Raw genomic sequence first — 24,914 nt, 5'->3', positions numbered from 1 at the left:
CTTCCACTTTCCCCTCCAACCCTAACTCTCTGTTGGATGTGATGGTGTAGAGGTCACACACTGCACCTTTGCCCTGATCTAAGCCCAAGACTAAGTCCACCTTCCTGGGGATGGGGAATCCCGGATCAGGGGAAATCATAAGCTGGGACAGAACTTGGAAAAATTGTAAAGCATTTCTTGGCTGTGCTCACGCGCTGTGATGGAATGCACTGACTGGGATTGGCTCTGGCTTGCACTCACTCCCTCCCTCTCTCTTCCTCTCTCCCTGCAGCTGGTCCCCTAGTGCCCCATCCCTCCCTCATAGTAACCTAACTCTCTCCATGGACTTTTTTTTCCCCATTTCATCCAGGCAGTTTGTTGAGAAACTCTGGTGTGCCAGAGGGTGCCAAGGATCACCTGATAGACTGTGTCTGTGTCAGGGTGTACCCCCCCCCCCCCCGCTCAAAAACAGAAATAATGTCATACTTCCAGATTCCAACAAAGCAGGGAGATAGTCACTGTGGGAAAAATCCAAGTTGTGTTGGTATTCCTTTGGGTCCTTTATAGGTTAGCATTGTTAACGATTGTCAAGCATCTCATGTTTTCCTCAGTGCTCAGAGTATCTCAAGGTGGTAACTGGGTGCTTCAGTGGGAGGCAGGCAGGCGTTGCCCCCTGCACACAGCCACGGCAGCAGGAACAGGGCCACTGGGGCTGCCCCAAGGAGGTGCTGGGCTGTCTGGGTGGGCTTCAGGCATCCCCTCTGACAAATTTTATTTATGTTACCAAAGCAGAGATTGGGAACTGGTGGTCTAGAAAACACTGCTTGCACTGGATTTGCTGTGAAGGGAGCTTGAGGAATTAGGGAAATGACTCAGAAAAGGATTGCTATGTATAGATGGTGCAAGACCAGCAAGTGTGCTCAGCAGAGGGATTTTTTTTCCCCAAAGGACTTGCGAACATTGCATGTTTTGATCCTATGGGCCCTCTTTTGGTGTGGGACTGGGACAGAGACACAGGGTGCTAGATCTGGGTTCCCTGGGAGAGGACAGGAGGGGCATGGCCTGTGCTGGTCTGGGAGGCTGTCCTCACCACCCCACTCTCTCTTCTCTCTCTTCCGCAGCTCCCAGAATGGGGAGGAGACTGGCACATGGCCCAACAACCAGTTTGATACGGAGATGCTGCAGGCCATGATCCTGGCCTCTGCCAGTGGTGAGTTGCTCAGCTCTGCGTGTGGGGTTCGGGGCGGTCCTCGAGCGGCCAGGCCTCAAGACTGGCTGTCCATCTGCATTGCGCCTCTGGATTGTTTAGCTGTTCTGAGGGGACTCCTCATTCCTGACAAAAAGCCAGAAAGAGAAAGAGCTAAGGCTCCTGAGATGCCTCGAGGGGAGCTGAAAAGGAAAGGTTTCTTGAGGGGGTGTAGGCAGAAGTATTAAGAGTCCAGCTTCAGCAGGGGACAGCATAGATCAGAGCCTCATTCTGCCACTTATGCTCTTGGGGAATTTGATCTGTTGGCTTAATCTCCCTAACCCTTCTTCAGCCCAGAAAATGGAGGCTGTGGCCTCCACGGGTTGTCATGAGGATGAAATGAGAGCACAAAACCACGGGCCTGGCACATACAAGCCTTCCGTTCGTACAAGTGGGTGTGAGAGAATGCACATGGACCTGTGAGAGCCCTTCTCTTTTTTGTTGACCCCACCTGTAGCTGGGTTTTCCTAGAAGGCTAACAGAGAACTCCCCATGCAATAGAGATTCTGCGGAGGGATTTTGTCCCTGGAGAGTCAAAATGGGGTCCTGAGCTGGGGAAACAGAACAGCAGAATGATATTAGTACTTAGGGGCACAGGCTTTGGAGGCAGGCCACCCTGGATTCAAATCCTGGCACTCACGTTTAGTTGTGAGTCCTCAAGGAAGGTACTCAGCCCCTGGGGGCCTCAGTTTCACTGACTATAAATCAAGCACTTTGACAGATCTTACTGCGGTGTGGTGAGGGCCAAATGTCAGGCCTCAGCACAGGAATGACGGAGTAAGGGCACAATACACAGTGGCTGAAGTTGATTAATTCTTGCCCTTATTGACCCGTAGAAGGCAGATTTAGAATAACGCCTATTAATAAGGACTCATTGCAGGAACCGCAAATCCTAGGCTTCCTTGGAGGCTAGGGGATGATGCCCTCAGAGGATGAGGGCACTGGGCTTACATAGTGGAGTGGAAGGTGTGTAGAGAACCAGGTAGAATCAGGACAGCATTCACTGAAAGCACACCTATGTACTGTCCCGGGTGCATGCTTGGCAAGCTTGATGGGCCTCACATCAGTTAATCTTCTTACCAGCTCTGCAAGGCTGATCTGTGATTGCTTACTTATATCTGACAAATGAGAGAACTGAGAAATCCCAGGGTCCCTATTTAGAGCTGCAGATGGGTGATTCTAACACAGTCCGACTCCCAGGTTCATGCTTTTTCTTCTATAGTGACCACATCTGCCTTTAGATGCAGCCTACATTTTCCCTTTTAGCTGAGTTGGAGCAGAGGCTGAACTCCTCTTACTGTCCTGCTTTACCCCCAGACTAGAGGTGCCAGATAAAATACAGGATGCCCAGTTAATTTTAAGTTCATGTAAACAACAAATAGTATTTTAGCATAAGTAGGCCCCCCAACATTAGTATTGGGACGTACTGTATAAAAAATGGCCATTTTTTTTAATCTGAAGTTGAAATTTAATCAAGCACACTGCATTTTTTTGGTTAAAACTGACAAGCCTCTCTCAGATGTCTATGAGGCTGAGTGAAGTCAGGCCCATGGTAGGTGCAGGGTTGCAGGGGTCGGAGGGAGGTGACAGGGGAGGCCAGTTTTCTGGGACAGAGTTGGCCCAGGCCTGGGGTGCTGTACTCCTGGAGAGGCTCAATACTGAATATTGAGGCAGGCAGATGGGTTTGGGAGATGCCAAGTCAGGTTCTTGAGGAAAGTAAACAGGTATATTTAACTGTTGTGGTTTTTAACATTAAGGCCAGGAAGCAGGCTTTTTGGCCTGAATCCAGATTTAAAAAACAGAAATGGAATCAGTATTTATGGCCCACAACTTTCCTGGGTCACTGCAGGCTGGCCCCCCTGCCAGGGCTCCGCCCTCCTGGGCACACACAGCGGCTGACCTGATCCCACTGTGGGCCATGGGGAATGATCCAGAGGGTTGAAGTGGCAGGGTCAGGCCCTACTCTCACTTTCACACCCGCTTCCCTGCCCTGAAGCCCGAGAGGCTTCTGGAGTCCAGCCCAGCCAGGCACTGCTGAGGGGGAGTAAGTAAGAAGGAAAGTAAGTACACTTGGGAGGCTTTTTAAATAAACATTTTGGGGGAAGTGTGTTTTCAAGGAGGCTCTGGTTTGTGGTTCAACTGGCCCTAGTCTAGCTTGATGAGGCCTCCTTGTCTGGAGTTGTCTCAGCCCTGGGTTGGGGTGGGAAGGGCAAAGGCGGGAGGGAGGTTGGGTGCCAGGATCTGGAGAGGAGGCCCATGCTGCTCCCACCTTCAGGCCTGAGCTGTTTTGTTTTGTTTGAAGACTTTACCCTTAAGTAATTTCTACACCCAACACAGGGCTCAAACACCCAACCCCGAGATCGGGAATCACTTGCTCCAGTGACTGAGCCAGCCAGACCCCCCTTTGTTGCTGCCTTTTAAAGAATGTTTCTCTTGGGAATAGAAAAGATCTTGGTCCCTGTTCACTGTGTGTGTCAGAGAAGTAGAAGGAGGGGCTGTTGAAGAATTGATTCTACAGAAGGCATTGACCTACAGAAGGTCAACGCCTTCTGTAGAATCTGTCCACAGTCTACCTTCTCCCCCTCAAATTTATAGATGGGGAAACAGAGGCTTGAATCAGGCAGGGCCTCTGCCAGGGTCACCTAGTTTTTTTCGTGGCACAGCTGACCAAAGGGAGCTCCTGTGTCAGCCTTTTTGTCTTGGGCTCTGGGTTTGCACATCCTCTCCCTTCTCCTTCCAGCCCAGCCTCAGTGCCCACCCCACCCCCCCATGGGACCTTGGGCCAACGTCAGGCCTTTGCTTCTGTTAAGAGGTGACAACACCTGGCTTTGTCATTTCCACCCCCTTGGGTGCTCCTCAGAGATCTAGGGTGCATGCAGGAATGCAGGATGTGGGTGGGCCTGGCCTTTGGTTACCCAGTCAAGCCCTCTGTGCCCCTCTGTTCCTGCCTCCCTTCTTCGTGTTTCTCCCCATTTATTTCCCTTTCTTGTGTGTGCCTGTGCGTGTGTGTGTGTGTGTGTGTGTGTGTGTGTGTGTGTGTGTCCATCCCTCACTCTCCCTCTCTGGCGCCCCTGAAGTCTTCCCTTTAGACCCTAAGTCACTCCGGAATCCTAGCTTCAGGAGTCCTAGCTTTTTGAAGCCGCCTCTGCGCCTCCTCCCGCCTCCTCCCCCTTCCCTCCCTTCCCAGGCCGGTTGGGGGATGCTGGAGGGGAGGGAAGGGTGAGCTTGGCTCCCTCCTGGAGTTACTTAGGGAAACTGCGGAAAGTCTGTGGAATGAAAGGGCTGGGGGAGGGGACCAGCCTGAGGAAAGAAGGAGGTGGACAGCTGCTCCCTCCCACCGACCTTTCTTTCACACACACCCTCAAAGCCCTCACATCCTGAGATTTGGGACTTGAAGTGGAGGTTGTAGAAACCTGAGCGCCCGGAGTGGGAGTGGCGAGGCAGAAAGGCTGGAGAAAGGCTGGGGCTCCTCTTTCCGGTCTCTGTTCACTTCTGCTCTCCCCTCCCCTTCTAGTGCTGGTCTAGAAAATAGTTCCGGTCTGTTTCCCAATCCCTGGTTAGTGTCCCAGGATTAGTCAGCCTCTCTGGCTTTAGTCACCTTCTCTACCCACTCCCAGGGTCGAGGGTGGAGTAAAGCGCGGGGGGGGGGGGGGGGGAGCTCAGCTGCCAGCTGGGCTGGGACTTCCCGGGGCTTTAACCCTCCTGCTGCCAGAGGAGTCCCGCAGAAGCCCTGGTGAACTCGGTCTGAGGTGTGGCAGCTCCTGGTTTTCCCTGCTGGCCTGGTCAGGGGGTGCGTAGAGGAGAAGTCGCTCACAAGGCGTTTGGCGGTGAGGGGGCTGTGGCCGCACCTCACACGGAGCACTGAGGCCTGGCCTGGGTACTGCACAAAGCATTGTCCTATTGAAGCCTCACAAAAACCCAGTGAGGTAAGTGATTTTGTGCTTCTCTACCTTCAGTGTGCATCAAAATCACTTGGAAATCTTGTTAAGGTGCAGATTCTGAGTCTCGTTTCCAACAAGCACCCAGGGTGATGCAGAGCTGGGGCCCCTATCTGTAATTCCCTAGGCCCCATTTCTTCTTGTGCCGGGTGGGAAGCTGGGCTTGAGGTGTTCTCCAGTGTCACCCAGCTCATACTCTGAGCCTCTGTCTGCATGGTCCCTCCCTCCACTGTCTGCTTCCCGGTCACCTACTTAGCCTCCTAGAACCCTGCTCAGCCCTGTCTTCTCTCTGGCTCAGCTCCCAGCAGAGGGATGAGGGAGGGACCTGCCCACACTGCTGGGGGTGGTGGGGACTCTCCCCGAGAGTGGGTGCTTAGATACACCCCGGCTTTAACCCATGCTGGCTGCTGTGGCTTTGAGTTAGCTTCTCTGGACCTTGCTTTCCTCACCTGTGAAGTAGGGTAAATCCCACATATCTCGATGGGTTGCTTTGTGGAAGTGAAGGCCTTTGAGCCTGCGTGCTCTCTAGCAGAGTGCCTGGTGAGGAATAGGTGTCAGCTGCTGGTACTATTCCAAACGGAATGCCTGGGAACTGTCCCCTCCCCACACAAACAACAGAACTGCTCAATACTGGCGCTGTGGGCGCTGGCCCAAGGAGAGAAGGACCAACAGGGCCTGGCTTCAGTCCCCCAGGAGCTCATGATCCAGTGTGGCCACCAGAGAAGGCTTAGGGCAAGGATTTGAGAGCTTTTAACTCAGCCCTGAGAAGAGTAACAGCTAGTATGTTTGAAGTCCTTACCACATAATAGGCACTCTTCTAGGTGCTTTGTGTACATCATAATCTTGGTCAGCCTTAACCAAAACCTGAAAATGCCTTCTTTTTTAAGATTTTATTCATTTCTTTTTTTTTTTTAAGATTTGTTTATTTGACAGAGAGAGATCACAAGTAGGCAGAGAGGCAGGCAGAGAGAGAGGAGGAAGCAGGCTCCCCACTGAGCAGAGAGCCTCATGCGGGCTCAATCCTAAGACCCTCAGATCATGACCTGAGCCGAAGGCAAAGGCTTAGCCCACTGAGCCACCCAGGTGCCCCAAGATTTTATTCATTTCTTAGAGAGAAAGACAGCAGCAGAGGTAGTGAGAGCACGAGTAGGGGAGGAGAGGGAGAAGCAGGTTCCCCACTGAGCGGGGACCCTGATGCAGGGCTCGATCTCAGGACCCCAAAACCATGACCTGAGCCAAAGACAGACGCCCAACCAACTGAGCCACCCAGGTGCCCTGGTGGATGCTGTTTTTAACCAGTTTCACAGATCAGAAGACTGAAGAGACATGGGGAGTCCAGGTAGACTTGCCCCAAATCAGTAAGTAAGAGAGCTGGGCATCAGATCTAGCATGTCTCACTTTCCTCAGCCCCTTGTGAATAGAGAGGTCGTTCCCGGGACTCAGCAGGATCAGGGCCAGGTGCTTTGCAGGCCTTCATTAACTGGTTGTGCTCTAACAGAGTGACTGTTGCCGACCCAGAGTTTAGCTCTTGACCTTCCTTTGTCTCTTGCAGAAGCCGCTGATGGGAGCTCCACCCTGGGAGGAGGTGCTGGCACCATGGGCTTAAGTGCCCGCTATGGGCCTCAGTTTACCCTGCAGCACGTGCCCGACTATCGACAGAATGTCTACATCCCGGGCAGTAATGCCACACTGACCAATGCAGCTGGCAAGCGAGATGGCAAGACTCCTGCAGGTGGCAACGGCAACAAGAAGAAGTCTGGCAAAAAGGAGAAGAAGTAATCTGGAGGCCGGGCTTGGAGCCACAGGGCAGCTTCCCGCCCCAACCAGCCCAGTCTCTCCTTACTTGTACCCAGGCCTCGGATTTTCAGGGCTCACCCCCACCCCAGGATACTGGTAGGGATCCAGGCCATGCTCCCCTTGGGAAACAGAAACAAGTGCCCAGTCAACACCCCCCTCTCTGCCCCCAAGGGATTGAATATGCAAAGGGAGTTCTTCTGGGAACCCCCATCCAATCACTTGCTGTGCCCATGGGGGTAGTGGGGTTCGTGTAGACACCATTTATCACACCCCCTTTAGTTACAGCTGAACTTTGCCATCTTCCAAATTTAATCAGGCCCATCTACCATCCCCTGCTTTCCTCCTACCCATCCCACCCCACTCCCTCAGCAGCCCCTTTTTCTCGAGTAAGGTGGTTGGGGTGTTGAGGTACCTGGTGACCTAAAAAGGCTCATAGATCTGAAGAGTTGGAAGGGCATCATAACCTTTAGGCCTTTCCAGTTCTCAGACTTCCCCCAAAGCATGGTTTGGTGCCAGTCTTTTCATCTCCTTCCAGAGCCCCAGGACCAAGCTCAAGTTTTGGGAGACACGGTCACCATTCCCATGGTACAGATGCTTGCTGGATTTAGGGAGGGCACTTTGCTACCATGCCTCTTCCCAAAGCCCTTGGGACCAGTCTTTTGTTCTCTTTCTCATTGTTTGGTGTTCCCACTGCATGCTGTTGACTTCCCCCTCCCCAAACAAGAGACTCCACTGCATGTTCCAAGACAGTATGGGGTGGTAAGATAAAGAAGGGAAGGGTGTGGGGATGGACAAAGCTTGACTTACTGGTTATTAGGGTCTTGTAGAAGGCTCTGTATGTCCCTAGGGTACTGGCCAGATCCCCAGTTCTAGCCATAAACCAAGTACCAGGCTGGACCCTCATTTAAAGGCAGTAAACTTTGGGCTGAGCTTTTAGCATCAGTGGATTTCAAGTGGCATTACAGTCCAGGGAAGGTTTGAGGATGTTTAGGACCAGGTCCCCTGGAGAGGTCAGAGGGCCCTCTGTGGGTGCTGGGTACCCCAGAGGTGCCACTGTTAGAAGAGTCACTGTGGCCCCAGCAGCAAGGGAGGGTCAGCTGGGCCATTCTTGGTCCTTGGGTTGGGGAGGCATGGAGCTAGAGCTGGGACCAAGTGAACAGGAAGTCTCAGCTCCAGATCAGAGCTTCTCCACAGGGCCTCTGCACTCCCCAAGCCTCTGTTCCTTCATTTTGCCAGGTGCCATTTCTTTTCTGTGATGGCCACTGCCCAGGCGCGCCCCACCCCCCGTCTGCCCTCTAGTGGCCAGAGCCTGGTTAAAGTCTCCCAGTGCCTCCTTGTGCATAGACCTTTCTCTGCCCACCCCCATTTGCCCCCCCCCCCAGACCCGTCTCTTCAGCGGGGCTGTGCAAGAACCCCACCCCACCCCTAACAGTAGTGTAGAGCCCCCTCCCTCTTTCGGCTGGTGTAGAATAGCCAATAGTGTAGTGCGGTGTGCTTTTCCGTGGTGGCGGGTGGGCGGGCGGAGGGCTCCGTGCAGCCGTCTGTCCTTGAATCTGCCTGCGGCGGCCCGTGCTGTGTTCTGTGCTGTGTCCACGCGCTGCGGCGACCCCTCCCCTGTACTGACTCCTATAAGTGCTTTTCTTCGCATAGTCACGTAGGTTCCCCACCCACTCCCTTTCCTGTGTCTCACGCAAGTTTTATACTCTAATATTTATATGGCTTTTTTTCTTTGAAAAAAAAATTAAAAGGTTTCTTCTGAAAGGTTGAATGGTTCTGTGTAAGGGATGGAGGCTCTGGGCATGTGTGGATGCAGCGGCGAGCTAAGCGGCGTGTGCTGGGAGAAGGGCGGGCTCGCAAGGCGATGATTGCGTTTGCTTATTGGTTTTGTGTCCCTAACCGTGAGACTGTCTCTGGCTGTCAGGTGTGGCTGTGTATGCTTGCAGTCCTGTTAGACAGACGTCACAGTGTGCAACTGTGATTGTGTTCCATTGTGTGTAATCGGCTTCTGGGTCTGTGGCGGAGGCGGGGATTTCGGGGCACAGCCCGTCGGTGTGCGGTGTCAGTGTGCTTGCGCCATCTCCGCTATGGTTCTAGGCGCCAGTCTCCAGGCAGAAGAGGACACTCCGAGGGCAAGGGGAGGGGGGCGGGGGGGAGGAGGGAGCGGGGGCGGGGGCGGGAGTGAGTTGGAGCCGGCTGGAAATCTGGTGGTGGTGGTGGTGGATGTTTCCTTAGTTCCCACCTCTTCCCTGCTAAAATGAATACCCCAGGGGGCTTCTCCGGAGGAGGGAGGATGCCCCTTTGCCCATTCCCCTCCACGCTCGCTGCCTAGTGAGTTTGGGAACACTGTGGAATTGGGAGGGCGTGCCGGAGGCGGTTCCCAGTCTATAATAGGCTGGGCCTCAGTTTACCCATTTGGGATTCACCTTCCCACTCGCCGCAGCAAAACCAAGGAAATTGGAAGGTTCATCCCAGTTGCTGGGGAGGCGGCAATGGTGTCGGGATTGACAAGTGTGCAGGAAATGAGATTGCCCGCAGACGCAGATCGCCCCCCCGCCCCCCCCCCCGCTTTTCCGTTCACTCTTCATTTGGTAGTCCTCCCCTCCCTCCCTCCTCTGCCTGCTTCCTACAGTGGGATTCAAGGTTGCTGCAGTCAGAGGAGCTGCTGGAAGTACAGAGGAGAGAAGGCGGAGCGGAAGGACAGAAACGCAGACCCACTGGGGTTATCTGGAGCGGAGGGCGGTGGGGTTCTGTGAGGGGATGCGTAACCGCAGGCTGGAAGGAGGCTATCTCTGGGCTTCCTCTGCGCATTGGCTCTGTCAGAGCCGGGTCACATGTTCTGCCAGCTCCCGGTCTGTTGTCATGGAAACCAAGCCTTCCAACGAAGCATCTGGAGGCGACTTTCTTGCGTGGGAGGAAGGGTGGTGGTGCATGGTTTGAGATGGAAGCAGGGTTTTGTTTCTGAGAGCCAGGCTGCAGAGGGCGGGGTGCTGGCTGCCTGGGTTCTATTCCAGGCAGGGCAGTAGACTGGCAGAGCCTGTGAGCAGCTGCGGTTGGTCCCTAATTGGTATGTGCGCCTGTAAAGCTCTGAGCCAGGAACACGTGGCCTCCGGTGGGGGAGAAGGAGGAAGGCAGCCCACCCCCACATCCCCTGCCATGACTGGGAGGCAGCTGCCCAGGCTCCAGGGCTATTTAAAAGGATTTTATTTCCAATTCTAGAGCTTGTCTGAATAGTTTTGTGGTCCTCTTCCGCCTCTGCTCTCTATTCTGGGTCTGCTCAAAGCTTGTGAGGTTCCTTTGTGTAGGTCACAATGTGCACATCTGAGCAGCAAGTCCCCTGGAGCATGACCTCTGGCTTCTGACCTTTGCTGGCAGGCTCAGGTTTCTACCCCAGTGTAAGTTCCTCTAGTCTGTGGTCACCAAAAAGGGGGGAGTGGGGAGTGGGAGGACAGGGATAGAAGAGGGGAGATGGGAGAATGGTTCCCTCAGTAAAAAGAGGCACAGTTATTGCAGGTACTGGGGGCATGAGGAGGTGGGGGGAGCTAGAACTGAGTTCAAGAAAAGGGCCAAGCCCCCAGGCAGCAATGTGGAAGGGGGATGGGGCAGAACTGGGTTCCATTTCTTTAGGTCCAGCAAATGTAAGGGCAGAAGCCCAAGCAGGGTGTTGTCTGGCACATGTTAGGCACCATCACAAATAGATTTTATCTATTTGAGAGGGAACACAAGCAGGGGGAGTGGGAGAGGGAGAAGCAGGCTTCCCGCAGAGCAGAGAGCCTGATGCGGGGCTCTATCCCAGGACCCTGGGATCATGACCTGTGCTGAAGGCGGTTGCTTAACAACTGACCCACCCAGGCGCCCTGGCACCTTCAACTTTTGTCAGGTCAAACAGGGCTTTGGAAAACAGCTTAAACCCACAAAAGAGGCAGTAAGGTAGTACTGTTTCAATGCTTTATTAACAGTTGGAAACAAACCCAATAACCTGGAGGTGATGACATCCCAGAAGCCCAAAAGGCAAGGGAAATAGGTTTGCCTTTTTTTTTTTTTTTTTATTAAATGCATCCTAGCAAAAGTAGAATAAAAAAGATAGGGTCAAAGCCCCAGATATCAGCAGGGAGGAGGAAGGAACCCAGGGAGGCAGCCTCCTCCCTACCCCCACCTTCCAGGGAAGAGCTCAAAGGAGCTGCTCTTGCCCCTTCACACACAGGCAGCTGTAGCAACCAGCACCCTGGTTCCTGGCCTGAAGGCCTCCCTGCAGGAACCCTCAGATCATGTAAGTCCCCCCTTTGCTCCAACAGCTCTTACTCTGGGTCAAGCCCTAACCGTGTCATGTTCTCTTCTTACCTGTGATGGGAAGCTAAAAGCACATGGTAAAGTGTCACCTTGAGCCAGAGAATCTGAGCTTCCTGGAGCAAGGGCTACTGAACAGTGTTGGCCTGCCTACTGTTCAGAAGGGAGCGGGGGATGCCGTGTGGCCACACTCCTGTGCTTCCCTGCCCAGTGTCCAGTTAGCATTTGCACATTTGGCTTGATAAATATATTACATTTATAAAAACTCTGGTCTCAGAGCTCCCACTATTCTTAGGCCTGGTCCAGCTCTGTCAGGGAAGAGCTTCCTCCTGCCCCAAAACTGGATAATGGGAGAGAGAATCTGCACTGGCCTCAAGGGCCCAGAAGGCTTTAGGGCTGACGTGGCAGTCCAGGATTGAGGGCTGCTTAGGATTGAGGCCTGTGGTGAGAAATCCCAGGGTCGCTGGGTCCTGCCATCAGAGCCTCTTACATTATGAAGGGGAAAGGGGGAAGGAGTATTTTCTTTAAAAAAAAAAAAAAAAAAAAAAATCTCATATAAAAATAGATCCATTTGCAATACAATTTCTCAGCCAGGAGGCTCCACCTCCCATTTCCTTGGAGACAGAGGGTGAGGTGTTGGGATGGTCACAGTACAGCCCATACTCCAGATGAGATGCACCAAAGCTCTGGGGAAGGTGTGAGGAGTGACTGTGGCTCGGTCGCCGGGGGCAGGGGTAGAGAGTTCACAGAGGCAGGGTCCTCAAACATGGCAGCAGGCTGGGGATAGGTCCCACAATGTCTCTTGCCTCCCCACAGGCCCTTGGCCACGGTGGAACAGATCAAGTGGTTCAGGTCCTTTTTGTTCTGGGATGCCTTTCCGCGGAAGGTGCGGTAAGGATGGGGTTTGCTCCCCACTTCTCTAGGCATGGCTCCCACTGTCACACCACAAGTAATAAATAACAACCAGGAGAGGGAAGAGCAGAGCAGAGGTAACAGCAATGAAAGGGGGGATAGAGCCCAAAGGTTCACAAGCCCCATGCTGTTCTCAGGGCTGGAGAAACCACGAAAGAAAAACACCCAGCAAGACTGACCCAGGTGAAAGCCCACTGGAAAAGCAGGGGCTGGAAAAGCAGGTGGGGCCTGGTCTGAGACAAGGCCTCGGTGACAGAGAGGAGACACTTGGGGTTAAGGCAGCAAACAAGGAGCCTGCTTTGGTAATACATCAGCCAGGGCTGGCTGGGTCGGGCTCAGGCCTCCCCCGGACCCCCAGTGCCCTTTCCTGCTGGCCTCCAGGCAGCTGAAGCTTGTGTGATGTACAGAGAGCGGCAGGCCAGAGAAAAAGGGTCAGGATAGTGGGAGCAGCCACCGCAGAAGAATACTTCCATGACCCTTTAGGCACAGGCTCCAGGGCAAGACAGTCTGGAGTGCCCCGGGGGGCTGCTATGGCCACAGGCCCCAGCTTAGTTTGCACGGCCAACCAACTCCTTAGTTTCCTCCAGGATTGTGGAGACTCCCTCATTGTTCTTGGCCATCTTAGAAGGAACAGCAGTCATGGCGTCATCCTTCGTTAGCTCTGAGGCTAGCAAAGATGTGACTGCACATCCAGCCTTCCGGTTAGCTGCAAAGAGAAGACATGAGAGAGCTTGTCCACAGAAGGCCCAATTTCTAATCCCTTTCCTTCTCTGTAGCAGACATTCAGCCCAAGGCCATGCAAAGGGGGCTGCACGATCTGGTTCAGAGAAGCCGATACTTTAGAGGAGGAGCAGAGATCCAAGAACACATGGAATAGACTCTCTAGGTGCAGACAATGTAAATGGAGGGTGCAAGCTGTGTGCTTGCTTTCCTGTGTGGAAGCTGCACAGGTTTGAGTATACTGAGACAGACACATGTGGTTCAAGTTTGTGTAAAATTTAAGGCGAAATCAAGTACTCAAAATGGGTTTACTCATCACTGGGTTGCTGAAATTAAATAGACCCAGGCTTGGCAGAGTATTATTTTTGTTTTCTTGGCAGTTTTCCAGGAATCTCCTAGGCCCAAACCATTTGGAGTGAACCCTGGGGAGGGCTGTCCCAAGCAGAGGAAGGCCTTCCTCAGGCTGCTTGGGGCAACTCCTGCAGCGAGGAGCAGAGCAACAGCCATGCAGTGACCCCGCATGCACGTCAGGCTCCCAGAAGTCCCACTAGCCCTCCATCCCTCTCCCCGCGCCCACACGCCTAGCTCTTTCCCACCTCTTTAAGGGCCCTATGAGGTATGTATGTGGCTGTGAGGTGGTTGGGTCAGGAAAGGTATGTCAGGGAAGGCAGAGCTAGGGTCAAGGATGGGCCCCTACAAAGAAATCTCAGCCCAGTGGGCTAAGGGATTATGAAGTTCCAGTTGTCATCTTAAACAGGAAGAGAAGAACTAATCAATTCATGAGTTTCTGGTCTCACTTCTGGGAGCCACCCCTAAGACTCTCCCATTAATTTATGGGATGCAGAGTTATGGCACCAGTGTCTTCAACACAAAGGCAGTTTCTTGGGACTCTGCCCAGCTCATACTCTCTGCCTCTTCCCATGCCCTACAAACAGCACAGAGAGACCACATGTACACCACGAGCCGCCTGCCTGGGATGAAAGAAACCAGACGCAAAGGCCACATGTGCTAGGATTCCATTTCTATGAAATGTCTAGAAGGAACACATCCAGGGAGACAGTAGATTCATGATGGCCAGGGACTGGGGGAATGACTGCTCATGGGGATAGGGTTTCTTTCTGGGAATTAGATATTATTCTGGAATTAGTGGTGATGTTTGCAAAAACCTGTAGCTATACCAAAGACCACTGAAGTAAATACTTTAAAAAGAGTGAATTTTAAGCATTTGATTTATACCTCAAAAAACCCTGCTTGCTGGGTCATGGGAAAGATGAATGAAGAAAGCAGCACCTAAGCATTAAAGAAGCAGGGACAGGTGAAATGAGCCTAGCCCTCCCCAAGGAAGAGGGCAGGACAGGGGCAGCCTCAGGACATGCACAGGAAGGCAAGGTCCAGAGGAGGCGGTCAACAAAGCGCCTGGAACGCCTGCGCCTTGTTTAGACCAGCAAGCAGCTCATGGCAGGGTGGAAGCCAAACAGGGTCAGCTTCTCAGGAGGGCTGCCAGTTTCCCCAGAAGTGGAACGCAGCACCACTGTGTGCACACATGAGAGGCCGCCTGCAGCTCGGAGCACTCGGCATGCCCACAGGTTACCAATGTATGGGTCTCCTCCTCCTCCAACTCCTCCTCCCAGGGGCACAACGGACTGTCTAACAAGAGGAGAAGGCAGAGTGAAGGCCCTGACCAACCAGCACAGGGGCTCATCATCTGGTTCCAAGGGGAAGGAATGGGACCCAGACTCCAAGCCATTCACACAAACCACTCCTTGGATTATGAACACATGCTCTGGCCTCAGCGACTGAAAGGAGAGGAAAAGGAGCCCCCGCTGGAAGATCTACAGGTAGATGCTTCCATCTTCTTAGTCTCTCCAGCCAAGTCTGGAGCCAAACCTGTGCAGTTTCCACACAGGAAAGCAAGCATGGCTTGCACCCTGCATTTACATTGCCTGCACCTAGAAAGTCACTTAGTTTCAGCTCTTTTCTGAAGGACTCCCTTCTCTAGGACCCTACTTCTCATGTCCAGAAAGGCAGTGGCTTGGTGTCACTTTGGTGCTCCTGTGTATTCAGTCTCTAGCAGTTGAGAAAATACTGCCAACTACTTGTGTGTGACTGAAGGAGTGTTGTTTAGGCTGAAAGAATTCCTGATTCCAGACCCCAGAAGGAAAAGAACACCAGGTCTTCAGAGACACCTCTTCTGGGCAACATGGGAAAAGTCAGAGTTCAAGTGTGGCATGTCTTGTGGTGTTTCTCTTTGATTTCTTCCTTTAACAGGACACCAGTTGTACCTCATCAAGTACTATTTCTACATTTTCTAGATTCCAAAAGATTTTGATGCATTACCAAAACTAAGAGTGGATGGTAGGTGGGGGGGAAGACCAAAACTTAGCTTTTAAGCCTAGGGATGGCCATGATGTGGCCTAAGGTTAGAACCAGAAATGGGAAAGCTCTTAGCTGGAATTGGAAAGAGAATCAACAGGATGGAAGAATTCCGGTTTCTACTTTGTCTTCAGGGCCACAGTTATACTCAACAGTTTGAAAAATCCAGAGAAAGTGACTCTTCCCCTTCTTTCCCTAGCTTGGGTACTTGAGACTACTGAAAAGTAGCCACAGAAGCAGATACATAATTTGACTGTATTAGATCAGGGAGGATTATTAACTCACAAGAGAATGATGTCATAGTCTAGTGGGGAAAAGGGAACCATCCTGAGACACTGGTCAAAGCTCTCTGAAGCCAGATTCCTAGATGTTCTAGGGTGGGCTACAATTAAAACACCAGCAAAATCTACCAACCATATATAACACCAGTACAGATGAATCAGAAAAAGGTTAATGATTTAGAAAAAGACATTTATAAAACAGAAGCTAGAAACTGCTCCCAAAGAGGAAGTGTTCTTGTTAATAAGCTTCCTTAGGGGAGAGGAAACTAGGACAGATGGGGCAGTCATTACTGTCCTTAAGAACTCATTACTGTCTAAAGTCACCTAATTATAATTTCTGTCCTATTTTCACAGAAGCAGAGGGAGAAGAGGTAGTGGTCTAGGAAACATTCTTCCCCTTTTATAGACAGGTAGTCATCAGAAACTCACTGGAGCAACTGTACCATGTCCAGTGCTCTCTCTGCTCGAAGGTAGGAAAGAATACCTCTGGCCTCCACAGAGGGGTCACTGTCCTGTCCATCAAGGAGGCTTAGTGGCCACAGCCCTGGACTTGGAATCACAAAAGGGGGGACAAAGTTCCTCGCTCTAGTGTCGGCCAGCTGTATAGAGCTGAGCCAGCCAGTTTCTCTGGGTCTTAATTGCTTTCCTCTATGCAGAGGTCAGTTGCTAATCACTGGAGGCCTTCAGACATTCTCCAGACTCTAAGGTTCTGTTAGTGGAGGTGGAGCTTAGATGGAAGGAAAGGAAGAGAAAGACCAATTTCTTCCCTTGACTTTTATCTCAGTGAGCAGATGGCCTATGTATAAGAGGCCACAATTCAGACATGGAGATAAAGTTGAGTCATTAAAACCACACGCTGACTCAATCATCAGCTTGAAATAGTAGCTGCGATACAATCACATGGATTCTTCTCTTTGACACTCAAACCATTGTTCTCCCACACCCTGCAGATCACAGCAGCTTAACATGTCACTTTTAGTGAACCAGCCCTGATAGTAACTCTCCTCTTCCAGCGCATCAATGGTGCTTTGTATACTCTGTACTCTGTCTACACTCCCTCAGGTCTCCAGAGACCGGAAGACTTTTTTTTTTAAACATGCCTTTAAGTCCTATGGAAGAGGCCAGTGTCTTAGAGGCAGGGACAGCTGCTTCCCAGGGACTGAGGAGGGCTGTGAGACAGATCTGCTCGCTAGCGCTTCAGTTTTTTGGCTCAAGGCAATTGGCCATAGGGGAGAGTCAGAGTTGGTGAAGGAAGGAGTGGACCAGCTAAGTCCAGTAGCCACTGAGGGAAACCTGCAGCCTTTACAGTGAGAATAAGGCCTTCTGAGTCCAGCCTCTTTCCAGTCTTAATTCTACTGTCTCTGGTCAAAAATAAAATTAAAGCTAGAAAAGACTCAAGAGATCATTTTAGTCCAACTCATGAAGAAACTCAGTCCCCAAAACTTGTCTGATGTACCCTAGACAGCACCAGAGTTAGACTTGACTTGGGGTCCTTTGGTCTCTACCTAGCCCGATGCTCTTCGGATTGTGGTAGAGTTTTTACATTTAAAGGCATGAGGCCACGTCACTTCACAGCATGTGAATGTACCACCTCAGCAGCATACCAGAGTAACCAGAAAGGTCTTCCTAGGGAGATGCTTTCAGATACGTTCATCCCTGTTCTGTGAACCTACAGCCCAGAAAGATTAGATTACAGGATGGAACCAATTTAAAAAGTATGCACTTCTCTGCTTCTCTCAGTATTTCCTAGTATCCATCTCCTATTCCTTCTTGCACTGAGAACAGCACTTTGACTAATTTACATCTTCTGCTGAAAGGTTATGTTCCAACAAAATCCCTGCTTCCTCTGCCTGTGAGTCCTGATTCCCTACTTGGGAAGAAGCAGAGAATGGGGCTTCCCCACAGAGGGGAGCCATTGATGTCTGGCTGCCTGTGTACAGGAAGCATCTGGGATTCTAGTCCAGTTTCAGAGGAAGAGGCTTAAAAAGGGAATTCCCCACCAACAGTCAGATGCAGGTTGGCAATTAGCTGAGAGAGTCAACAGTGAGATGCAATATACTTTCATTTGGCTGGAAATGCCTAATGTAAGGCCACATTGGCAGGGGGTTGAAAGCATCTCATAAGAACCTTTAAAAACTAAACAAATACTACTAGCTGCACTCTCTACCCAAACACTAATCTATAGGATTTAATGCACTATGCCAGGAAATTCTAAGTCCATTATAAGCACCTCTCCTCCCACTACAAAGCCTGCCAAGAGGAAATGGGGAGGAATTGTAACTAGGGATTCTCCTATAGGGAAGGTTCGGAAGTCACGCAGAAGAGCCGTCAGAAGGGAATCTTCTTTTGGGAATTCAGAGTATGGGCTGAAAAAGAGAGCAACCTTTGGGACATTAAGTTTATGGGGGTTAGCATGCTCTACACGCTTGATCCAGAGGATCCCTGTCCAGGCTATGACAGGTATTGGAAGCCCTACAGAGGCCAAAACAAGCTACATTATTCCTCCTTCCCATAACCTTAAAGCTCTTATCAAAGAGATCTACAGAACAGCCCAGGCAGGCAACGGAACACAGCTTTCACTCTCTCGAAAGTAGAAACCCTTCATGACTGCCCTTTCTGTTATTCCCACCCTTCAACCCAAGAAAGAAGCTATCTCTCTCTCCTAGTCCAGAAGGGCCCTCACCAGACACAACAGTGCCCTCACCCACCCAAGGGATAGTGTTGGTTGTAGTACCTTTTCCTGGAACAGTCTCTTGGCCACTGTGTGCTTCCTTCTAAGGAAGCTTATCCACTGATCCTTCCCCACACTAATGCCTGGATCACTTGTCTTCTTATCCCCATAATTCTTAAAGGCTCTGACTCAACTCAATCCACTGAAATCTTCAGATGGCTGGGAGAGGAGGCTGTGGGGAAGTCAGTGGGGAAGACAAAACGCACTGCAGGCTAACTGCACCCAAGGAGAGGGTAATTCTCGGACAGAGAGTTTCTTCCATTGGACTGCTCCTCTGTGTTATTACATCTGAGGATAATCTCAGATAATCTCCTCTATCTTTTCTGCTTGTGAAGTTGAGAGTAAGGGCTCTTGACTTTTTAGGGCTCTTGACTCTTTATTTCCTACATCTAATTTACACTTTTAACTCAGTTTTTGTTCATACCTGCAAACACCCACCCAAATCTGTGTCCTGCACCATGGTTCACTTGTTCCAAGTTTCTGCTTGGAATGGGGAGAAGTACAGTCATCATCAGCTATAATAGATCTGCTAACAGATCTGAAGACCCAGTTCTACAAGTCCATGCTTTCTATCATGGGAGGTAGAGGACTGGACAACCCACTCTTGATGCAGTGACTATCATGAGGAAGTTCCTAAACCCTCAGAACATCTTTACCTGTTCTTCAGCCCAAGGCAAGCAGGACCAGGAGCAGAGAGACCTCATCCCTTCCACACGCCCAGGCTGGGCTCCATCTGCTTACTTACCCTGACGGGGTCCTCTCTTCCGTCGGAATGCTGCGCCCGTCTGCAGAGCTTCCAGAAGACTGTCCATCACACCGGTCTCATCACCCTCTGTCACAAAGAAAGACGGAGATGTAAGCTCTTCAGCCTGAGCAGCATACAGTGTTAAGTCCCATGCCAACTCTATGACTGTTGCCTGGCTTACCCCTGGCCCACGGTGGCTGAGGACTAAACCTCAAGCCTCACAGCCCATGTTTAATTGCATCTGTTGGACAGTGGTTACAAGAAAAGGTTTCACTGCCTACTAATCAATGTAAACCTTGGAATATTTTCTTGAAGTATGTTCTTTCCCAACCCCCTGGGGACTAGCACAGAGAATTGCAGAACTGCCCAACTCTAATTCCAGTTTAAGCACAAAGACTGGGATATGAAATTAATATGCAACCATATCACTTGCTCTTTATCCTAAAGTGTTTCCCTCTAATTCCTATAAACACATCAGGGACAGCCCGGTTCCAGTTTCAGAGCAGGGCTGAGGAAAAAGAAGACACCCACCCCACTGCTGAATTTTACTTAAGTACTGCCCCTTGTGGCTGCATCTTCCAGAAGCCAGCTCAGCATGTAGGAGAAGCATCCTGGCTAGAATATAAAGAGTTAATGTAGAGTCTCTGTTCCAGCCTGGCTCTGTTTCCATGGCAACAGCTCTGGGTGGTGAAATCTGAAACTGAAATCCCAAGAAGCCTGCAGGCTGGAAGCTACTGGTCTGGGCTCACTGCTCCCGGCGCCACCTGCTGGCTGAACATTACCAGTGCAGCTGACCTACATTCCAACCTCATTTGCTTGCCTTGGGGACCAGGGCCAGGGCTTGCTGCATCACCAGATAAGGGGGTGCAGCCCTCATCCTGCATCTCCGCTGGACTCCACCTTCGCCTGATGCATCCTAGACAGTACCTGAGGACAGACACTGGCCACCAGGGGAGAATGGGGAAGGGAAAGGACACTAGGTGTGGGCTTCAAAAGCATTAGTAATAGAACAAATCTGTGGCTTCCATATAACTAGATCCCAGCAAAGTTTCAAGAAAAGAAAAAAAGGGAGGCTGTTCAGCTCCTTCAGGTCACTAGTTTTACCACAATAGGAGCTGCCAAAGCAATATCCTTGGGAGCAAGAGGTGCAAGAGCAGCTCTGGCCTCTAGTGCTCAGCAAAGCACTTTGATTCCTGCCAGACTTGGCAGCCTTAGAGACCCTTTATTTTTTATATATATAAATTCAATTAGCCCACATATAGTACCTCATTAGTTTCAGAGGTGGAGTTCAGTGATTCATCAGCTGCACAGAACACCCAGTGCTCATGACATCATGTGCTCTCCTTACTGTCCATCACCCAGCTATCCCACCTCCCCTGCCCTTTACTTAGATAGCTCGTAGTTCCTCAGGTTCAAGAAGGGTGGCCTCAGCTCAGTGCCATGCACAATGTATGCTATATTCTTGCTACCCAGAGAAGGAGCAGAGGGGGGCAGGGCATCAACAGCAGGAAGGCAGCAGAGACAGGAAACAGAAGGCCAGTAATTGAGCCCATATGTTTCAACAAAGACATGCTTCTGGTAGTGAAACATTCTGCTAAAGAAAAGAGAGTAGCCAGCTCCCATGCCCCCTTATCCAGTCCTTTTATAACCTCATAGGTATGCGCAGTTATGCTTGTACATAGTGTGTACGACTGTGCGGAGGTACTAAGCACACAGTACTTAGTGCAAATAAGCAGGCAGGAGGACAAGCCATCAGTGAAAGACAGGAGCAAAGCCAGGAAAACATTTTGGGGAAAAGAATGAAAGATGTAGTAGATGGAACAAAAATGGGCCAGAAGACCATGTGGCCAGGCAGAAAAGTACACGTTACAGCAATACTAAACCCACTGGGAGATGAGACATAACACAGGAACTAGCAAAGGCAGGGGGTGGGGGTGGGGTGAGCATGGAGCACTGGAATGTACATGCAGGAAAGCTGAGGTTCAAGTCCGGTGTCAGGCTCTTGGGAGGTAAAAGGCTGCCAACAATCTTTTGCCAGGAGCTGAGCTCAGACATGAGCTGTTCCCTCTGGCCTTGAGATTCTAGGCAGAGAAGCCCTGCAAATGTTCCTGTTTCAGCCCATCAACCCTTCTCCTCGCTTCTTACCTGCATTCATGTCTATGAGTTGCTCTCTCTTCTGTTGCTTCTCGAGCCGCTCCTTCTCTGCCTTCTCCTTGGCTAGTTTTGCTCGCCGCATCTTTTCCTCTGTCTCCCGCCGCTTCTGGTTTTCCTTGACTGCTTGCTGTGGAGGAAAACAAAACGAAACACGTGGCCATGTGTGCATTTCCACATAAGCCCACCCCCCCAGCAAGCCATGTGGAAAGCGAGAAATGTCCACGAAAGATTCAGTCTGCAGTATCCCTGGCTCACCACAAACATATTCTTGAAGTTGTGCAGATCCATGAAGAATTCTTCCACCGACACTTTCTTGGGGTCAAAGAGGAAGTAGTCTCCCAGCTCCTTATAGAGGGCCTCCATGTTACAGTGCATCAGGCGTAGCTTGTTATACTGCTCCTGTGCGTCCTTCACGAAGCTGTGCGGCCAGGGAGTCAAGGACCAAGACCAGGAAGCAGACCCACTGCTCTGGCCCCGAGGAGCACACAGAGTCGCATGCTGGCATGCACAAGGATGTTCAACACGACACTGCTTGTAAGAGCAAAGGCAAGAAACAATCGAAATATCCAGAACAGGAATGGAAAACTGTAAACCATGGCTCACCTACAGCAGAAGTGGCAGTAACATGGCTCTGCACATGCTGCCGTGGGGTCAGGGCCAAGAGCCAGGAGGTGCAAAAAGCAATACAACACAACACAGTTTTTGTTTAGAATACACTCCTGAGCTGAAAATGAGGAGTCCAGTGGCAGTGGTTAGGAAGGGGCGAGGAAAGAGAATACGTGTGTGCGAGTAGTGGAGACCGGGCAGAGGGCAAGGGGTCAGGGAGGAATTTTGGTGGTGTGCCTACCACAACAATGAGAATGCTCTCAAGAACTATGTATATAATGAAAAGAATTTTAAGAGTTTTTTTTTTAAGAAGGAAAATTTCTCTACCCCCAGATCTCTCCAGCTGTCCTCCCTCTGGGAAGTCTTCCTTCCCTTCCCAGCAAGCATCCTAGGAACTCCTTCCTCTCGTAAGAAAGGATATAGTCATTTTTTCAACAAACTTGTCTTTCTCATCTGTGGCAGCTGGGAAATTCTGAACATCACGTTCCACATCAGAAATTTGTTTCTTCATCTGATCTAGGTTCTTTTGCAAGTTTTCAGCAGAAACTAAAGGAGAAAAAAGAGAAAGCGAGAGTTATTCCCAGTCCCCAGACCCTCAGCTTCTGGTCGTCAAGGCGCCGTGTCAGTGCGCATGGTGAGCTGCAACTCTCAGGTCCCCTCCTCCAGTGGTTCCACACATCATATTCTTCATCTTTCCACTTAAACTGTAAGTTACTCGATGCCTGAACCTCCAGCCTCAAGAAGACAAGCTTCATTTAATTTAACAGGAACCGGTGAAAGCCCCCGGGATCTCGGTCTCATTTATTTTAGAGAGAGTTTGGGAGGAAGGAGCTATACACAGCAATACAGAGGAAGGGCAGAAATCTGTTCCCATTTCTACTGAGTGCTGCTTTTTCTGTGCCTCGTTCCAAGACGGTGAGGCCTGATTTTTGTCAATCTAGTCCATGCTTTCTCAATAAAAAGAACCACCAGACTAAAAACACTTGCCTTTCTTCCGTTGTTTTTTTTTTTTAGTATTTGGTGTTTCCCTAAGAAGGGAAAGAATGCTTCCCACTACTGTATCCGAAGACCTCCCTTGTGCCTGATAATCCTCTTTGCTGTGGCCTAGACACCGTGCCTCCACCCTCTCCCATTCCCACCTAAGATAGGCAAGTGAGAATTTCCGTCCCAATGCAGAGATTTTGGGGGCCTGGAACAGCCTTCTAGCTGCACCTCAACCTGCCCTACCTCGGCTGGCTTTCTCCACATGGGCAAGCTCATCTGGAAACTTCAGGACATCGGGATAGTCATTCTCACACAACTCAGCCAAGAAGTGCAACAATGTCATCTTCTGATCTGTGGACTTGGTGTCTCGAAGCTTGGGGAAAGAGGAGAAACGTGTTAGTCCTGACCCCCTAAGACCAACAGCAGTTTGCCACATGCTGCCCACAGAGGCCAGCGGCCTTCCCCTCTCCATTCTGCTCTAACCACCTGGCTCACCTTACAGAGGAAGCTGATGTTGAAGCCGAAAGCACCAGCATTCCTGGAGCCAGCATTCATGTAGTTTCCGACAAGCAAGGTAATCTCCAGGAGGCTAGAGAAGCTCTCACTCTTTCGTAACTCCTCACATGCGGCAGTCACAGAAACGATCTCTGGTTTAATATTCTCCACTTGCTCACTAAACTGCAGCTTGAAGAGGATGGCATTGAGGCGAGGCCGCAGGCGTGGCACCGTGCCCATCTGGTGGGGAAGACAAGCAGTTCCAGTACAGCCAACAGGGAGAGAGCAAGTCAGAAAAACATCAAGGCTTGAGCCTCGTGTGGGAGGCTGTGAGTTCCAGAGCACCGAACAGAGAGGAAGATAGGTTCAAAATAGACAAGAGGCGAGAAGCAAATGGCCCAGCTGCTCTAGGGGAGGAAGGGAGCAAGGAGTCCAAGAAGAGCTTCTTGCCACAGGCCTCACTCACCACCACGCCAAACTGTTCCGACTCGGCCAGATCATCGTATTCATCCTTCAGCTCAGACAGCATTTTTAACTGCTCGGGCTCTGGCATCTGCTTAATGAGGTTCTGAAAGAGAGAAGGGACGGTCTCAAAGCGGTTAGCTTGAGCCTTTCAGTCCCCCACTCTGCCACAAAGAAGAAAACGGGCTAGGGGCTGGGGCAGCTAGTGAGATGGCAGGACTTTTGAAAACTATACCAGAAATAATCTAACCAATGGAGAGATGGACGCTGACCCAAAGCCAGCATTCTGTAAAGTGCCAGTGCTAAAGACCTCACCCTCTAAACAGAAGAGGCTAGTGCACGACGTGAAGAGCCAGCTCCCCAGACAACAATCTTGCTCCTTACCTGGATCATAGACTCCGTCAGAACACTCTCGTTCACCTCCAGGATGACATTCTTAATCTCCTGGTAGGCCATGCGGAAGGAACCCAGAAAGATGGCTGCCAGAAAATGAGATAATCAAGACATTCTTCTCAGCTTCCTCTCCCTTCCAGCCTATTCTACAAACCTCTGCTGGACTATCTGCCTAAGAGTTTTCTTTTAAAGTCACTATCAGAAACCTCTACCAGCTCTCCACTGCCTGGGTAGTTAAAATCCAAGTTCCTGAGTCCAACGTCTATGGTTCCCACCTCCCAGGTTTCTCGTGAACTCCCACATTTATATCAAATGCCAGCTACCCTGTTCCAAGCACCACTTTCTACAAACACTGTGGCTTCTGGCCTTTGCTCACACAGAAAGATTTTGATCTTCTCTCTATATATACATCCAAGATACTCATCCCACTCTATTTTCAGTTTCCCACGCCCATGACTCCATCCTCAAAGCTGCCACTGCCTTCAAATGCTCAGATTCTTAAATTCCCATATCCTGTTCCCCAACAAACACTTTCTGTCTTCCAGCTCTCTAACTAGCCTCTGCAGTGACCCTTCAACCTCATCAGAGCAAGCGGTGACCATTCCATTTTCTCCGAAAGTACGAGTTCCACTTTGCCTTCTCTCCTTCACCTAGACCCTACAATCTATAGCTTCGCCAGTCTCTACTATTACTGCCAGCTCTGTTACTACTGCTCCTATTCCTGTCTCCTTCCAATTCCTGGTCAGTTGAGCCCTGTCATCTCCCACCTTGCACCTAGGCTGATGAATACCGCTAGCAAAGACTCTGCAGAGCA

At 50.8% G+C, this 24,914-nt stretch overlaps 2 protein-coding genes across 32 annotated transcripts in view; one reads left to right on the top strand and one right to left on the bottom strand.

Annotated features, from left to right (window-relative positions):
* LOC116586430 (protocadherin gamma-C4) overlaps positions 1–7,091 on the top strand; it is a 173,745-nt gene extending 166,654 nt beyond the window's left edge. For all 25 annotated transcript variants that reach the window (XM_032336386.1, XM_032336376.1, XM_032336395.1 and 22 more), the window contains 2 exons: positions 1,101–1,189; positions 6,716–7,091. In XM_032336386.1, the coding sequence (XP_032192277.1) occupies positions 1,101–1,189; positions 6,716–6,942 (316 nt within the window). In that variant the 3' untranslated portion in view covers positions 6,943–7,091. The remainder of the gene's footprint in view (positions 1–1,100; positions 1,190–6,715) is intronic.
* A 3,800-nt stretch (positions 7,092–10,891) lies between these two features.
* The window catches only part of DIAPH1 (diaphanous related formin 1), a 93,354-nt gene continuing 79,331 nt past the window's right edge, over positions 10,892–24,914 (bottom strand). For 4 of the 7 annotated variants that reach the window (XM_032336370.1, XM_032336369.1, XM_032336371.1 and 1 more), the window contains 9 exons: positions 24,092–24,186; positions 23,712–23,813; positions 23,246–23,485; positions 22,994–23,123; positions 22,188–22,312; positions 21,416–21,580; positions 21,152–21,287; positions 19,007–19,093; positions 12,705–12,862 (listed from right to left, as the gene is read on the bottom strand). In XM_032336370.1, coding sequence (XP_032192261.1) covers positions 12,705–12,862; positions 19,007–19,093; positions 21,152–21,287; positions 21,416–21,580; positions 22,188–22,312; positions 22,994–23,123; positions 23,246–23,485; positions 23,712–23,813; positions 24,092–24,186 — 1,238 coding nt within the window. Of the gene's footprint in view, positions 12,863–14,356; positions 14,524–19,006; positions 19,094–21,151; positions 21,288–21,415; positions 21,581–22,187; positions 22,313–22,993; positions 23,124–23,245; positions 23,486–23,711; positions 23,814–24,091; positions 24,187–24,914 lie in introns of those variants that run through there. The other 3 variants (XM_032336374.1, XM_032336368.1, XM_032336375.1) reach the window with 3 other exon arrangements.

This window comes from Mustela erminea, chromosome 3 (assembly GCF_009829155.1).
Source record: "Mustela erminea isolate mMusErm1 chromosome 3, mMusErm1.Pri, whole genome shotgun sequence".
Lineage (NCBI taxonomy): Eukaryota > Metazoa > Chordata > Mammalia > Carnivora > Mustelidae > Mustela > Mustela erminea.
Note: the sequence above shows the minus strand (reverse complement) of the source record. Positions and strands in the feature narration are given on the sequence as shown.